The sequence below is a fragment of the Equus asinus genome, chromosome 2, assembly GCF_041296235.1.
Source record: "Equus asinus isolate D_3611 breed Donkey chromosome 2, EquAss-T2T_v2, whole genome shotgun sequence".
Lineage (NCBI taxonomy): Eukaryota > Metazoa > Chordata > Mammalia > Perissodactyla > Equidae > Equus > Equus asinus.
This window is the reverse complement of record NC_091791.1, coordinates 87,869,726-87,887,445: the sequence shown is the minus strand read 5'-3', so window position 1 is coordinate 87,887,445 and position 17,720 is coordinate 87,869,726. Positions and strand designations below refer to the sequence as shown.

Below are 17,720 nucleotides of genomic sequence, written 5' to 3'. Positions count from 1 at the left end.
AACAAGTGTGGCACCTCTCCTGGGAGACGTGCAGAGAGAGGGTGTGCATGTAATTCCTGTGCTGCCCAGCAGCCTGCAGGGAAAGCATGGGGCTGCGGTGGCCAGGGCTCACTGGGCCTCGTCCTGTGGAGGTGTCCCCCTGGCTGGGGCGGCCCCAGGACCTGGTGAGTGAACATCTGGAGACCTGAGGACCGATTTCATGACAATGCCTCTCCTCGGCCCTCTCCAGCGCGGGGAGCAGCCCCAGGGGAGGGGGAGGGGTGCAGAGCCAGGTTGAGTCTCATTGTCCCAGTTTTGCAGACGTAGGTAGAGGTCAAGTGACTTGACCAGGATGACCCTGCTGGGAACCAGGACTCCGCCCGGGTCTCCAGCTCTTCCCACTGCCCAGAGCTGCCTGTTTAACTCCTGTCTCACGTCAGCTCCTGCAGAATCCAGAACCCAGGGCGAGAGGTTCCTGGGAAATGTGGAATGAAGGAATGAAGGAATGAATGAATGAATGAATGGACAAACAACGTTCCAGAGTCTGGGCTATGCTCTTTCCTCGATTCTATAACAGCATCCTCAACCAGGGGCGATTCTGCCCCCAGGGCCTTTGGCGAAGTCCACAGGGTCAAGGGTGAGAGATGCTGTCATTGATACACAGGTGTGTGTCATTAGCTCCATTATACAGATGCGAAGCCTGAGGCTCAGAGATGCTGTAACTCAGCCAGGGGTGTGCCTAGCGAATACAGAGTATCAATGGGGCAAGGCCCAGGTCCCAGTGGGACCCACCGTTTTGGTGGCCCCGTGTTTCTGAAAGAGCTGCATGTCCCCCTTCCGGTGGCTACCGGCCCTGGCCTGGCCTGGTAGTGGGTATGGCCCCGGGAGTTTGGGTTGGGACTATCAGGGAGGTCAAAGGCTCAAAGGGCTGAGCAGTGGAACCATTTCTGCCAGTCTGTCCCCCGCTGGTTTCCAGCATCTCGCCTCTCAGGCAGTTCCCCTGCGACCCTTCCTGGGCGGCACGAGGGAGGCCAGGGCGGGGTTGTTTGGGCTCAGCTCTTTTCTCTCCTACTTTCACCTTTGATGCCAGCGTCATTGCTCCTATGAAGGTAATCGGGGCCCCTCTGAGCCCACAAGGAGGACTGAGGGCCCCCACCTGGCCACTGAGTCTGAGACCCTCACATCTGCACAGAGGTCCCAGTGGAGCAGCATTGAGAAGCTGGGCATCGCCAGGCCAGGGTTCCTCCTGGTCGGGGGGAGCGTCCAGGGACAGCCCTGGCCCAGTCCAGCCCATCTGGCCACGAGGAGCTCCACAGAGTGATTCCAGCCACCAGAAATGGCGAGAAACAGTGCTGCTGATGGCCTTTGTGGAGTGAGACCCCTGCCCAGGTCTCCTGATGGAAGCAGCTGCGAGGGCGGTGGGAGCCTGCGGGATTCAGAGGCCCCGCACCGCATGAGGGCCCACCCCGTGCACCTCGTCCCAGCTCTGCCATGATGCCAGGTCAGCAGTGGGAATTCCATCATGGAAATCGGCCGGCGCTGCAAAGCAGGAATTCTGCCCCAGAGAGCCCTCTGTTCACCACGGCTCAGCCCCCCTGGCCACACAACCAAGGAACAGGGGCCAGGAAGGCCAGGTTGCCGGGAGACTCCTGGAGCCCAGCCCGTCTCTCTGTCTCTCTCCTCCCTCTCCGTGCCTTCCTGCCTTGCTTCTCCTCTTTTCCCCTGCGACTGGGTCCCCCCAGATGTATGATGCCAGGTGCCCGCACCCTCTCGTCCTGGGGAGCTCTGGATGGACCTGGCCTGGCCTTCCTCGTGCCAGGCTCCCTGGCCTCCACCTGCAGACACGGCCCCAGGTCTGGGCACTGCTCAGTGGCTCCTGAGGAAACGTCCCGTCCAGACACAGCAGATCGGCTACCCAGGCCGGAAGTGGGAGTCAGGCTGGGTCGAGCGCTGGGGAAAAAGCTTCTCCCCGCCCAGGCTCTCTCCTGAGGACAGCAGAACACCCACAGCAGCTGTGACCACCCACTCACAGCCGCTCCGCCAGCCCAGCAAGCCCGGGCAAGCTGGTTTCTGCAGCCACATTCCCTGAGATGTCCTGGGCTTTGAGGCCCCCGACACATGACCTGATTCAAGGAGGATTCAGACCCGTGCCAGGCCAGCGCTGCCATTGGGGCCCCCAGTACCAGCCACACGGTGTTCCCAAGGCTGAGTGGAGCCACCCTCGTCCTCTCCCAGGAGCCTCAGGGTCAGTCTGAGCGCCCTCAGCTTTCCCAGTCTGGCTCCTCAGTTGGGACCATTCAAGCCAGACCAGGCCAGGATGCAGACTGACCCCCCGTCCTGCCCTAGGGTGCCGAGTACCAGACCAGCGGAGCCAAAATGGCCAAAGCCGATGTGTGACGACCTGTGTGCAAAGCAAAGCTGCGTTTTACATGCATAAGAGGCACTGCCCAATGGGAGCCAATCATCCAAAGCCATCGAGGGAAACATGGCCCAGCATCCTCCCACAGTTCATCCCCGTTCCACAAGGCAAGGGCCCGGGTCAGCCCCGATCGGCTGTACCTCCAGCACTGCAACAGGGGTGGCGCACGGTCACGCCCAAGGAACAGCTGTTGGGTGAATGAATGCGTGAAAGAGCTTCAAGTGGGGCTGGGAGTGCCCATGTTTTCTTCCAGGAAAATATAAACAAACTTGAAATTTCTGATTTCCAAAAGGCAAAACGGGCTACAAAGGGCAGAGCCATCGCCACACTGGGAACAGCTGAGGGGAATCTTCATGGGGACAGAAAGCAGGGCCCCGGGGCCAAAGGCAGGTGTGATCCCAGCTCCAGCACTCTGCAAGGGACAAGCAGGTAACCCAGGTGGCCTCAGTTTCCTCATCTGCAAGGTGGGCAGAGGGGCCCACCCTGTGGAGTTTCAGCGCAGAACAAGTGAGCGCAGGCTCATGTGGCAGCAGGCCTGAGGCCGGCCACTCCGTGGACACTCGACACGCGTCTGCTCCCTTCTCCCGAAGGACCCCAACCGAGGAAGTCGATTTTGCCATTTCATTCTTCACCTTGTAAAATACAGGACACAGACAAGGACATTCTCTCTGAAACAGCCAAGCAGGAGGGTTATTGGCAATTGCACAGAGAGGTCAAGAGCTTGGCCCAAGACTAACCAGCAAGGTCCAGAGCAAGGCACTGGTCAGCTGCAAGGCGGCATGGTGGAGGCTGTGTGTGCAACGTCTGTGCGTTCACAGGCTGGAACGAGCCATCAGCGCACAGACAGGGGGCTGTCCTGGTTCACTGCACCAGACTCCTCCTCAAGGCATGCCAGCATCAACGTCTCAAAAACCACCCTGAAAGAGGAGCGAGAGGAATCAATTCCAATCTGTTAGGGCCTTCTGGGTGTGATAAACCCAACCCTGTCATCTCCTCCAGCGTCCTGCTTCCCCAGAACTGAGAAGTGAAAACCCCATTCAATTAAGGTAATTAAATAGACCCAGAGAGCCGGGGCTCCAAACCACACTACAGGCAAGTGGTCAAGCCAGCAGCAGAGCAAACCCCAACGGCTTCCTGTGCAAAGACGGCCGGAACAAGAGGAGAATGAAACGGCGGCCTCTGCAGCTCGGGAGGGTGCCCTGGGCCTGCAGAGCGTCCCTCCCAGCTGTGCAAGGACCAGCCACCTGAACCCCATGCCCCGTAGTCCACCTCCCCAAATAGGAGGGACCCTGTACTCACGGCTGAACCATCAGTTCCACTCTGCAGTTGTCTCAAAAAACTAAGCCAAGAAGATTCTTGAGACGTGAACAGAAATGAAAACCCTTCTTTTCTCCACCTGTCTTCCATTCTCCCTTGAACTCCAGGCCACAAGCCCAGGACACACCCATTTGCCCCTGAGTCCACAGAGCAGAGGGTCAGGGTTCCATCCCAGAGAAAGCACAGCGTGGTCAAGTGGTGAACTCAAGCTGAATCCCAGCCCCCATTCTCTTCTTTACATGCTGTGTTATACTGAGCAATATTCTGCACCTCTCTGTGCCTTTATTTCTCCACCTGGAAAATGGTAATAATAAGGCCCGTTCACCCCACCTCACTGGGATCATGAGAATCAAACAAGATAATGGGTGCCAAAATGCGTCTTGAATGGCAGGGCGACAGGCAGACATGAGTCATCCCAGGATTGACTCACTGGATTGGCTTCCTCTCCTTGTGATCCACTTTGGATCCTAAAAGTTGGTGAGGACCTCAGGTTGTCAGAAAAAATACAGGAAGCCCAGTGAAATCCAAATTTCAGATAAATAGTGAATACCTATTTTTAGTATAAGTACGTGATGATTAATTTTATAGAGAATTCTGACTAGTACAAAGTATATCCCAAATATTTCTGGGGACATACCTATACTAAAAATGTGTTAGGGCCCGCCCTGGCTGCCTAGTGGTTAAGTTCAGTGAACTCTGCTTCAGCATCCCAGGTTCAGTTTCCGGGCTCAGACCTACACTGCTCTACTGGTGGCCATGCTGTGCTGGCAGCCACATACTAAAAAATAGAGAAAGACTGGCATGGATGTTAGCTCAGAGCAAATCTTCCTCAGCAAAAAAAAAAAAAAGTGTTCACTGTTATTTGAAATCCAAATTTCACTGCGTCCTCTATTTTTACTTTGCTCAATCTGGCAACCCAGCCATGCCAGACGACCCACTGCTCCTTCCCTTGCTATATCCTAACCCCAGGACCACACAGGCCTGAGTCCCAAGCCCATGATTGTGCACAGTCACATGGACGATTCGGTGCAGGAGCTGGGGATCCCCCGGGGTCCCCAGTCAAGGCTCTGGGTCTGTGAGCCCGTCACACTTCCTCAGCTTTGGGGCCCAGATGAGTGGCTGTGTGTGGAGATCTGGAGCGGGCCTGTAGAGGGTGACACGGACCCGGCCACTTCCCGTCCTCAGAGCCTGGGGCAGGCCAGCAGAGGCTGAGCTGTGTGGCCTCTCAGGCCTGGACTGGCCGGCAGCCAGGAGGCCCTGGGAGACAAGGAGAACGTGGGGAGACAGGGCTTTCAGCTCTCCATTTGCACGCTGCGCACGCAGCCCACCTCTGTCATCACCTCCTTGTGGCCCAAGACGTGCACTCAGCAACAGCAGCTGAAGACATCGACGAGCGACCACCAGGCACCAGGCATCCTGTCAGTCAAAGACGAAGCAGGCCAGGGACCTGGCTCCCAGGAGTTTGCTGGAAACACAGATTCACAGCAGATAAAGTGGAATAAAGCAGTGCAAGTGATCTTTTAAAACTTCTACAAGGAATAGGAGAACAGGAGGAAGTGGTCAGCAGTTGGTGGCCAGGGGACAGAGAGAGACATTCCAAACAGAGGAGCCACCACTCCAAGGAGCCAAGCGGGGACACCGCTGGGCCTGCAGCTCCTTCACCTCGTGCACCACAAGCCTGGAGGGATGGGGGAGCTGGGGAGAGCTCCAGCTTTCCCACCAAGAGCACCTTGAGGGTCCCACCGAGGCATCTGTAAGGGACCAGGAGAGAGAGAGAACTGTATCTGCACAAAGCAGCATATTCCATTCCACGATGGTTCGACAGCATGGCGCAGCGCAACATGGGAAAAAGCCTCACGTGAGAAAACATTGTGGAGCTGGGGTTTGGTGATGACTGGGCAAAGGATGTTTCACTGTTCGTTGTGAGAAAAAGTTGATTCATGGATGCACGCTTAGATTTGGTGTGTTTGATACACTCTGATTCAAAAAGATGACCCCGGCAATAAGGCATCCTTCAGGGTAATTCTCCCAGCATCCAGCCCACAGCCAGACCCTTCACGCCCTCCCCAATGGCTGAACTGGGAAGTTCAGTCCAGTAATTCAAGCCCAGGGACCCTGCTCGCCCTCGTACAGTCTGGGGCTTTGCAGAAGCTGCTTGACCTGATACAAGCTTGACCAGCACCCAGCGCCTGGTGATGGAGTGTGGGAAGACCAGATAACGGGGTGCTGTCGAGTTCTCAAGCGTTGCCCGTGCAACACAGGGAGAGGCCAACATTTCATCTCTGACACCCAGAACTTAGATAACGTATCAGTTAATGACCATTGGAAACGCGGCTGTGAACAACACTCCGGTTAACGTACTCAAGAAATATCTGCTGGACACTGGCCCTCCAGAGGGATTCAAAGCCATCTCCCAACTTGGAGCTCTGAGTGCAATTAGAGAGACAAACGGTGAAATGGCAAAGTCACGAAGGCACTTCTCATGTCTCCCTGATGAAAACGTGAGCCGATATCCACCTAAAAAATCAAGCCTGACGTGACCAGTAGATGCCGAAGTGCAGACAAACGCCTCCACTGCACCAGCCTGTTAGCCGTCCCTAACGATAATCTCCTCCACCTGCTTCCACCTCTTACCACACGCAGATCTCATATATTTTCGGGCTTGGAATCAAAAAGTAAATTAAATCCACTTAGATGCAAATTCACTCATTGAAATTTGTGATAATTCTGGAATTATTGGATTATAATTGACTTTCAATAAAATAAGTCCTGCCAGGCCGGTCAATAGTGTGAATAATACCACGACAGAGGTGGAGGAATTCACTCATCTGTTTAACAGATATTTCTGGAGCTGTGCTCTATACTCCATGAGGAGGACAGCCTGGAGAGCCAGGCAGACACGGCCCCGACAGCAAAGCACCCAGGCTAGAGGAGAGACAAACATTAAATAAAACCACCCCATTAAATACTTAATTACAATTATGGTAAGCGCTGCAGAGGAGATGTGCATGGCAGGCTATGGAAGCATGTAACGGAGAACTTAAAACAGCCCTGAGAATGGGCTGGCCTGGTGGCGCAGTGGTTAAGTTCGTGTGCTCTGCTTCAACAGCCCAGGGTTCATGGGTTCAGATCTCTCGGTTATATGGTGGCGGCTGCGTGTTGCTATGATGCTGAAAGCTATGTCACCGGTATTTCAAATACAGCAGTGTCACCCATGGTGTATTTCAGCGGAGCTCCCAGACTAGGACAGACTAGGAAGAAGGACCTGGCCACCCACCTCCTCACAAAGTGGCCATGGACACTCTCTGAAGAGCAGCAGGGCACTGTCTGATACGGCACCAGAAGGGGAGAGGATGGCGCAGAAAGACGGGGCAGGGTTCCGCTCTGCGGGACACGGAGCTGCTGGGAGTTGCGATCGACAGGACAGCACTAACAACTAATTCATTCGAGCAGATGCCAAGACCTTATTTACAACATGGCTCAGCAAAATGCAGTCTCTCCTCACTCACGCCACCTGAGGATAAATCACGCCCTTTTACCTGAGACGTGCTCTGTGAGCCAGACTGCTCACCGATGCAGGCTGCCTCCTTCAACGGGTCCAAAGCAGCGAGCAAGCCAGTGTTGGGCTGGCCTCGGAACAGTGCAATTCACCGCCCGTGCCACTGAGCCATGCACCCAAGCATGGAGGGAGAGGTCCCCTAAATGTTCCCAAATCAAGGCCGCCATGTGCTTCTGCACCTGTGGCTCTTCCACGTGCCACACGGGTTGATTTCATCCTCATCCCTAAGATGAACATCAGTGGAGCTGCAGGCACAAATGGTCCATGTGAATTTTTCAGATGGCCTCAAGACCCAGGGCAGGGGTCCTCCTCAATAGCATTTCTCCTTCTTTCTTACTCCTTCTTTTCTGTGCCTTGGTTTGCCCTCCAGAAAAATTCGGGATAAAGATACCCAATTCAGAGCATTGCCACAAACGTTCATTCGGCTTCTATGTCGGTGTGCACAGTACACAAAAGCAAATAAGGCTGCCTTCCTGGATTCAACGCATTTTCTTTCTAGTTGAGGAGAGAAAGAAGCAATCAGCAGCGCCTAAAACATATGATATATAATTATGATATATAATCTAAGGAAAAGGGAAACCCAGCGTGCCGTGGGGACTCGAAGGAGAGCCTGGGAGTCAGGGACAGGACGGGGCCAACCATATGGCAGTAGACACAAAACAACTCCACGCGTCTCCAAAGAAATGTGCTCCACAAATCTGAGTTATTAGGATTATTAATATTATTAATAAACTACCATGAACTAAATTAATCCAGGAGCTGTGAGATGAGGAAGGTCTCGTGGAAGCCCCAAGGGTCTGCATTTAAAATTTGCAGAGTGGATTTATTTTAATTAGTTTACACTTCATTCTGAAGCACTCTTAAAATTCTCCTGGGCAGCTTTTTTGCTCTTTTAGCTGTCAAAATACATACTCCAGCCTCCTGCCAACAATAAATCGAACGGTGAGCTACTGCTTGCTGAGGAGATTCAAGTTCGGCCACTCCTGTTCTCTTTGCAGTTCTCTTTACTGCAAAGCCCGAGATATTAATTCACACGGGAAAAGGACCTATGGTCAGATTTAATAGCAAGAAATAATTCGCAACTGGGCCAATCCTATTCGAAACCCCAAAGGCTTAAAACAGGTTCCTAAGGATTTCTTGGACCAGAGACAAATTAACGAATGTTGGGAGGGATAAAAATTGACTCTATATTGGTTTTCACCAAAAAGGCCTATGTTTGGAATTTTGTTAAGTGTGGACTAAAAACAATTTGAAAGCCAGTTGTTTCACTGACGTTTCAAGACATCTTTTGCACTGAACACATGCTTGGCCTTTTGGGTTCCACTGAAATTATTTTTCTTCTTCTTTCTAGATGGGTAGTGATGACCACAAACATAAGCATGAGAAGAAGTTTTAAAACTACAGATTCTAAAGCCCAGCAAGACAGGCACCCGCAGCCCCCACTGCTGTAACAGGTATGGAACCAGCTCAAGAGCTGGCGTCTGGAAACACCTCAGGCTGTCAGCTACGATGCTGAGGGTTCCACTGGGCAGGGCAGGACCAGGGATAGGAGTGGGAAGATGAGGCCAGATTTATGACAGTCCCCTCTGAACCGAGGAAAATCAAAGCAGAGCTGAAGAAGTTACCTGAACGAAGCTAGCAAAAGGGAAGTCTCTCTTTTTCCTGAGGGAGAAGGAATGTGGTTATTTTCTGAATACTCTAAATATCAGTAAATATCATCACTGTTGGGAATTAGGACAGACACCCAAGATCACTTAGGGTTCTGTGGCCACACATGACGGAAACAGAAATTGGACAAACGAAGCAGAAATGGATAAGTATTAACAAGAAATTGGAGCCCTGTAGACTCAAGATGAGGCTGAAGTTCTAGGCTGGGAAAGGACGAACAGAGAGCTCCGCCTCTGCAAAGATGTCTGAACACATTTCCATCCTTGCGTCGCTCCAGGAGAAATGGTCCAGCGGGGCTGGCCTGGGTCTCATGTCTGCGCCCGGGGAGGTCTCGGCAGGCACCTTGACTTACAGCCTCGCCAAGACTGAACACCATGGGAGAGGAAATTCCCCAAAAGTCTCAAGTGTTTTTACTTAGAGGGGGATGCCACCCTCAGCAAATTGGCCTTTAGTCATCATTGCCTGTCCCTCAGGGTTGCAAGGTGAACGCCTCCGTGTCACGAGTTGCATTGTATGCCCCCAAAATTCACATGCTGAAGTCCTAACCCCCCAGGACCTCAGATCTTATCTGGAAATAGGGTCCTTGTAGGTGTAATTACTTAATATGAGGTCCTTAGGGTGGGCTCTAATCTGATAGGGCTGGTGTCCTTCTCAGAAGGGGAAATCTGGACACAGAGACACACGCAGAAGCAAAAGGCACAGAGAGAAGACAGCCATCGACAAGCCAAGGAGAGAGGCCTGGAGCAGATGCCGCCCTCACAGCCCTCCTGCTGACACCTCGATTTGGGACTTCCAGCCTCCAGAACTGCGAGATAGTAAATTTCTCTGACTGAAGCCATCAGTTTGTGGTCACTTTGTCACGGAAGCCCCAGAAAACAAATACACTCCATTTCAGGCATTGCGTCTGCATTCAAAACAGGAAGAAAGGGAACCAACGGAGTGGAGACAGCAGAAAGGGGAGAACTTTTCCCAGACATCCGAATGCTTCTATCTGTGTGACCAGAACCGTGTCGCATGGCCCCGCGAGTTGCATGGGAGTCCGAGAACGTGAGCATTTTGCTTCCACAGCCTGTAGAGAGGAAGTGGGTGAAGGAGCGAGGCTGGCCAGCCAGCAGGGTCTGAGGCTGCCGCTCCCCTTTCCCGCGGCCATCTAAAAGGCATGTTCTGTGCTTTCTGGGGAGCAAGCAGCCTGCTTTTCAAGGCAGGGCTGAAGACACGGAAACCGAGGATGTAAACCTCAGAGCGAGTCTGTCAGTCATTTGCTGCAACTCAGGGTCCTTTCCCGCCTCCAGCAGACCCAGCTCAGGTCTTTCATTCATAAAAGCAAGTCAGACTGCCAATGAATCAGCACTGGAAATTCACCGGAGTGCTGTGGTCAAGAGACGGGAAACAAAAACCTCAAGGAGTCTGGCCTCCAGGACAGAAAGACAAACACCACCACCGCTAGCGCGGCACCATCGAGCCTGCGTGGGAGGCCTCGCGCATGCGCCGGCCGGCACGGGATGCCCAGGTAGGACCGGGAACTCCTGCCGCGCGGCCCTACCTCCCTGACAGGAGCACCTCCATCTTCCATCCCCTAAAAGTCCTGACAGTGTTCTTCCTGTGGCCAGCCAGGCAGGAAGGGAAGATTGCAGCCTCGCCAGCTCCTGCTGCTGATGTGAACGGGGCCAGGTTTCATCTGTCAGCTGAGGACTCCCAGCGTCCTCCTGGAGTCCCGCCTCTTGGGCCCAGTTTAGGGTCTATACTTGCTATTTTATCTAACTCTTCACATACTTATTTACTTACCCCCTGCTCCAGGCCAGGCTTGTTCTAGACATTGGACGTGTGTATCCCAGTGGTGGTGGTCAGGGTCCCAGCAGGAAGCAGCATCCTCAGATGGGATCCAGAAAGGAATGTGATGTATGACCTCATACCCATTAGGATGGCTCCCATCAAAAACAAACCAACCAACAAAAACCAGGAAATCACAAGTGCTGGCAAGGATGTGGAGAAAGTGGAACACTTGTGCACGGTTGATGGGAGTGTAAAATGGTGCAGCCGCGGTGGAAAACAGGATGGTAGTTCCTCAAAAACTTAAAAATACAACTGCTGTATGATCCAGCAATTCCACCTCTGGGTGTGTGCCCAAAAGAATTGAACGCAGGATCTTGAACAGATATTTGTACACCCATGTTCGTAGCAGCATTATGCACAGTAGCCAAGCCGTGGAAGCAAGCCAAGTGTCTATCAACAGATGAAAGAATAAATAAAATGGTGTACATACATACAATGGAATATTATTCAGCCTTAAAAAAGGAGGAAATTGTGACACATGTTACAAAATGGATGACCCTTGAGGACATCATGCTAAGCGAATAAGCCAGTCATAAAAAGACAAATACTGTATGATTCCACTCATATGCAGTACCTAAAGTAGGCAAATTCATAGGGACAGAAAGTAGAATGGTGGTTGCCAAGGGCTGGTGGGAGGGGAGGAAATGGAGAGTTAGTAGAGTTAGTGTTTAATGGGTACAGAGATTCAGTTTGGGATGACGAAAAAGTTCTGGAGATGGATGGTGTTGATGGTTGCACCACAATATGAATGTACTTAACACTGCTGGACTGCACATTTAAATGGTTAAGTTGGTTAATTTTATGTCATGTATATTTCATCACGATTTTCAAAAAAAAAGAAGAAGAAGAGAATATAATGAAGGGGCTATAAGAGAGGTGTAGGCAGAATCAGGGAGACCCCAGGAAGTGGAGTTAATCAGGAAGCGTGTGAGGCATCCTCCCCACAGCCCCAGGCCCAGGGGAGCAGTGTTGCTGGGCTCAGTGAGTCAGGGCCCAGGGGAGGAGCCGTACTTCAGGAGGACTGCAGCATTGCCAGATCCGGATCCACCACCAGGAGCAGGGATGCGGGAGGAAGGCCAGGGATGCTGGCGGCCCCTCCCTCCAGGCTCCTACCAGCACCTCCCATTGGCCACACCCACGGACGAGTCAGAGAGTGAAGGACTGCAGGCCATGCAGGGTCTTGGGGACTGTGCCCTCTTGGGGTGGCTCTAGGACAAGGACAACCAGCAAACAGACAGCCTAGTGTCTCCTGAGCTCCTGGCCCTTACAGTCTAATGAGGGGATAGGCAACAAAGAAGTAAATTTCATTTAAATGGTGCTCAGTACCACAAAGAAAATAAACCGGGCCCTGTGAGAGAGAGAGAGGAGGGGACACCCCATGGAAGGTCAGGGCAGGTCTCTGCAAAAATGACACAGCTGAACTTTCTCTGCGGGGCAGGCTGGAGGACCGGGGAAGAGTGGATGTTGCAGCTCCAGTCCAAAGACCGGAGGCAATTCCCCTCTTCCCCTGGGGATCTGTCTTTTGGATTCGGCCCACCCACACTATGGAGGGTAATCTGCTTTCCTCAAAGTTTATTAATTTAAACGTCAATTACATCCAAAAAAATACCTTCATAGCAACATCTAGACCAGCATTTAACCAAAAACTGGGCACCAGGGCCCAGCCAAGCTGACATATAAAAGTAACCATCCCGGGCTCCATTACCCATCTGGACGAGCACGTAGTTCTTGTATGGAGACGCTAGGCTGGATGTCCCGTTCACACTCTGCACTTCTTTCTTTTGCAGAGAAAAAAAAAATCCTACTTTGCAGTTGCACCTGATCAACGGGAAGCTCTCATTTTGTGGGAAGAGCGCAGCACCTAACCCTTTGAGAATCATCACCCAGAGGCGCCCACTGGTTCACTGGAGACAGTCTTCCTAGCCCAGAGACGATGCAGGGGAATAAGAAGTGCACGGACGGGTTCAGCGACTCCTCGAGCATCGGCAGTGTGCTGGACGATGCAGACAGGGAGGTGAGCAGCCTCACAGACCGGGCGTTCCGGAGCCTCTGCATCTCAGAGGACACCTCCTTCAACGACGCCGACCTGGGCCTGTCCCCGGATACCACCCGGCAGGTGTTTGGGAATTTTCACCACACGCACAGGAAGAGCGGCCTCTGGAGCCAGTTACCGTCACAAGGCACCGAGCACACAGGCTGGGCGGCCACGTTCCACCAGCAGCCCAAGTATGTCCAAGGGGAGGAAAGGTACCCCAAAGGCAGCCCCCCACTGACGCCAGCCCAGAGGAGACTGGAGGTGCCGGTGTCGGGCCTGAGGAGCAGCAACAAGCCTATTTCTAAAGTGTCATCGCTAATTAAATCCTTCGACAGGACCGAGAGCCAGCGCTGTGACAGCAGGCCACCTCCAGCTCTCAAAAATGCCCCCAAGTTTGCCCCTCTTCCGGAAAGTGGTGTCAACTTCTGCTTCGATTCTGCCTTTCTGACCGTCAGAAGGGTGCCGGCCGAGGTCTCCAGCAGCCATCAGGGGAGCCACCAGCCCGGCAGGAAGCCCGGAGAGCAGGAGACCCCGGAGAATCCCGAGATGGCTTGTCATGGCTCCAGCGGCTTCCTCCCCATGCCCGAAAATGCAGCCAGCTCCTTCGAGTCGAAGTTCCCCTCTGTGCCCCACAAGTCAGCCAAGGGTGAGCCTGGAATAGGCAAGGAGTGGCCTCGCAAGGGGACCTTTCTGCACAGTGAAAACAGTGCTTTTGAGTCGTGGAATGCCCACCAACCGAGGCTGCCCGAGAGAAAGGATGCCACCGACGCCGTCCCGGAAAGCAAAGCTCCCCAGCGTTACGAGGACACGCCCTTGGTAAGAGAGCCCCAGGCCCCTGAGCGCAAAGTCTCTCCCTGCCCGGTCCGGGCCAGCTGTGGTCAGGAAGAGAACAGGCTGGGAGCAGGGGCCGTCTCCACATCTGCATCCTGGGGATCTAGGGATCCAGGAGCCCAGGTATTCGCTGTAGAGGGAAAAGCTCCCAGCTCCCAGCCTGACCCTCAGCTGAAGCCAACACAGCCCCCCTGGAGGAAACCAAAGACTGGCAGAGGAGGGAAAGAAAGTCTGCAGGATGCTTCAGAAGAGAAGAAGCAGGCCAGCCGACGAGGCCCAGCCTTGTATACGAAGCACAATCCCCAGGGGCAATTTCCAGAAAACGATGCTCTTGACATGCCCGTGGACCCCAATGAGCATTACAGTCCTCCTTTTAACATCAGTAAGCTTCTGACCCCCGTCATCCCCACCAAGAATGTCCTGGATTCATCTGACGGCCAGCTGGGGGAGACAACCTCCTCACCCCCAGGCCAGCTAAATGGCTACCAGGAGAAGGAGCCCAGCGACAGTCAGTCTCGGGACAGCTACAAGTCCAGAGCCCCCAGCCTGCTGTTCAACCTCAAAGATGTGCGGAGGCGCGTTAAGAGCACCTACAGTCCCTCTCCTCTCTTGAAAGGCATGGATGAGAAGACCAGAGGCAAGCAAGAAGCCGTGAGCAATGGTGTCATCCTTCCCAATGGGCTTGAGGACAGTCCTCCAAATGAGCTTTCCAGGGAGAGACCAATCGATGCCCCTTCTGGATCGCACAGTGGTACCCAGAAGGACCCTACAGCTGACCCCAGCACAGCCGCTGCAGACAGCTATCTGACTCCTAGTTCACCTCCAGCTACCGCCAATGCCCCCTTCTGTGTCAATGGGGAGGCTGCCGACAGGAACAGCTATGAGAAGGATGACACCGACGGGGAATTGGAGGCGGGTGCGGCCAGGTCCAGCTGGTGTCCAGACTCCAGGGAAGTGGTGTCCAGGTGCCCCAGGAAGCACCTGTCACTGAAGCTTTGCAGCAGAGAGCCTGAGGTGGGGAGGGCAGAAGAGAAACCGAGGACCCCCAGCCTGGAGAATGGGTTCTTGAGATCCATCTCCCAAGAGACAGAACATGAGAGAGAGGCAGGACTTCTGAACCCAAGCTTCAACCCGAAATTCTCCCCGGGGCCCCTCTCTCCTGAGGAGGAAGATGTGTTTTACAGTGACAGCCAGTCGGATTTCATGCCAGCCCTCAAAAGCAAGGCCAAAGTCAGCACCAGCTCTTCAGATCAGTCCTTTGCCTCATTTGAGGATCCGCAGAAGACGTGGTTCACCGAGGGCCAGTGGGAAGACAGGAGGAATGAGGCGAGTGCAGGTGCCGGTCAGAAGGACGAGAAGGAGAAAGTGATGGGGAAAGATGAGCTACAGTACTGCGCCTTAAGCAATGGGCCTGCGTGCGCAGAGGAGCACGGGAGGGGGGAATCGTTGCAAGGAGAAGGGGAACGTTTGTCTGGAGGTAGACCCCGGAAGGCGTCGAGAGAGGGAGCAAATTTCAGAGGCACTCGGATAGGAGGAAGTAGGGACACAGCCTTTTCACAAGCCAAAGACCTTACCCCCTCACCATCTTCCACTTCAAACAAGCACATACTGTTTGCAATTAAGGACAACACCCTCAGGGCCACCCCCGTGATAAAACCCATCATGCTGCCTCTCCTGAGGGCCCTGTCCTCAGAGGACCCGCTGGGCAGTGGCCACAGAGGGGAGGAATTGCCAAGGCCAGGCTGGGGCGAGGATGCTGGTGCGTGTGCCTCTGAGAGCCAGGACACACCCAGCACCCCGACACCCGCTAGCACGCGGGGCACATACTTGAAGTGCATGGCCCACGAGGGCATGGAGGACCACGTGTGGGCGCCCAGCACAGCCAGGATGGAGACCTCCCAGCCACCCCCAAAGGAACATGTCTCATCTTCTCCACTCATGGGAGAGAGTGAAGGGCTGAAGCCACCCGCAGATGCCGCATGGAAGGTCATGGCGAGTGATGGCAAGAGCAGTTCCCCAGAGCAGAGGAAGCTGGATGCTCCAAGGTGTATCCCCACAATTGCTTTGCCTGAAGGCGACTTAGAAGACCAGCCACCTCCTCAGCAGCTCGAGACCTGTTGGGAAGAGCAGGCGCAAGATTTCAAAAGTCACTTTTTGTCTACACCCAGAGCAGGGCCCCTGGGGAGAAGAATGGTCCCCGGCGAGATGGCTACTTCCCCCAATACCAGTTCCCTGGAGGAGAGCAGTGTGTGCTCCCCTGCCAACAACAGCATTTGGGACGATGCTCCCCACGCCCCCAGCGACCTAGGCCTGCTGCCAGGGGACCCTCCCCGAGACAGCCCCTGGGCCAGCCCCGGCCATGCCAGGGTCACCCGGAGGGAGGACCTGACACATGCCCTCACGTGGGAGGCCGGCTCCGACCCACAACTTGAGCCGTCCGCCGAAGACCTCAGGACACTGTCTCCACGAGGCTCGCTGCTGGACGTGGCCCCCGGCTCGGCGGGCCTTCCAGAGAAACCGGAGCCTCCTGCTCAGCTGGAGAGGGCGGCCGGCAAGCCACCTGCCGTCCCGCCCAAAACAGAGAAGGCCCTGCGGCGGGCAAAGAAGCTGGCAAGCAAGAGGAGAAAGACCGACCAGCTTCAGGAAAAACATGGTGAAGCCCGGGAGGAGAAGCCCTTCCCAGAGGATGCGGAGCACAGGCCGCCGTCACCCGGAGAGAGGCCCCGAGCCAGGTTCCCAGCGGTCCGAGCCCTGCCACCCCCCATGCACCGCCACTCAGTGTCTGCCTTCTCAGAACCAGTCAGGAGGCGGCCAGGGGGGCCCCAGTCCCTCACGCCCCTGCCCCCTTACCCTGCCACCCAGAAGGTTCTCCAAGACCCCCAATCTGGAGAGTATTTTGTCTTCGATCTGCCGCTCCAGGTGAAAATCAAGACCTTCTATGACCCAGAGACAGGCAAATATGTCAAGGTCTCCATCCCAACCTCAGAGAGGGGTTCCCCTGAGCAGCCCCTGCCGGACATGCCTGCTGCTCCCTACGTGCTCTACCCCGGCTTCCAGCCCCTGCCCGTGACAGCCTTGATGCCACTGCGCTGCTCCTCCCAGCTCTCCACCCCCACCTTCCTCAGGCAGGGCCCTCGCGCCACGGAGCCAGCCAGTGCCAGGCCCCAGAGCGCCCGCGAGGCTGGCCTGCAGCAGACCCCTGGGCCTCCAGGCGACCCCACCCAGCACTCTGCAGGCCAGCGCCCCAGCGGGCCTCCCCAGAGCCCAGGGGAGGAGGGAGGAAATGCTCCAAGCCTGGGCATCATCTCCACCAACGACCTAGAGGACTTTGCCACAGAAGGCATTTCCTGAGAACTACAGCTCACTCACCCCCGCCCCCAAGAAACCCAGAAGAGCTTCCCTCCCCCTCCCCAAGAACATCAATCACTTACACACACACACTCGTGCCCCACACACACACATACACACGCCCCAACACATACTTAGCCATTTGAGATCCCTAAAGTCTCAAAGGAAGTGGGGATCCTGAGCAACCCCCCCGAAGGGTTCCCCAGAGCTCCCACTTCAGGAAGGCGCTGCTTGCATGACCCGGTCCCTTCTAAGCCCATCCCAGATGTCAGATCTGCTCCACTTCTTTTCTCCTCCCCACCCTGCCTCCCTGTCCTCCTTTGGCCCTGCCGCTGGGGTGCATCCACCCTGTTCCTAAGGGCTGTTCTGCTCCAGCACCCCCACCCACCCCTTCTCAAGGGCAGGACCGGGCAGTGAGCAGACCCTGAGCCCCCAGAAACGCTGCACCTGCTGAGGCCTGCCCCGCAAGCGGCTGCCCAGCGCAGCCCCTCGAGGTCGGGCCTGGCACAGAGGGTGGCGACTCCACCCTCACCCTCACTCAGACACAGCTGCCTTCCAGCTCACCTCGGGCGGAGAGGGCTGAGGACCGACTCGAGGCAATCTCGCAGAAATGTTTATTTGAATAGAATGGGTTCTCTTCACTGAGGAAATTTTCCTCCGAAGGCTATTTTCTGATAAAGAGAAGGCTACCTTGGAAAAAGTGAAACAAGTTTGCAGATGTGGTTCTGTCA

The 17,720-nt window shown here is 54.7% G+C and overlaps 1 protein-coding gene across 5 annotated transcripts in view; it reads left to right on the top strand.

The window, feature by feature from the left end:
* The window catches only part of C2H10orf71 (chromosome 2 C10orf71 homolog), a 27,732-nt gene extending 10,012 nt beyond the window's left edge, over window positions 1-17,720 (top strand). For 3 of the 5 annotated variants that reach the window (XM_070493140.1, XM_070493144.1, XM_070493135.1), the window contains 2 exons: window positions 8,626-8,728; window positions 12,563-17,720. In XM_070493140.1, the coding sequence (XP_070349241.1) occupies window positions 12,709-16,992 (4,284 nt within the window). In that variant the 5' untranslated portion in view covers window positions 8,626-8,728; window positions 12,563-12,708 and the 3' untranslated portion in view covers window positions 16,993-17,720. The remainder of the gene's footprint in view (window positions 1-8,625; window positions 8,729-12,562) is intronic. The other 2 variants (XM_070493153.1, XM_070493149.1) reach the window with 1 other exon arrangement.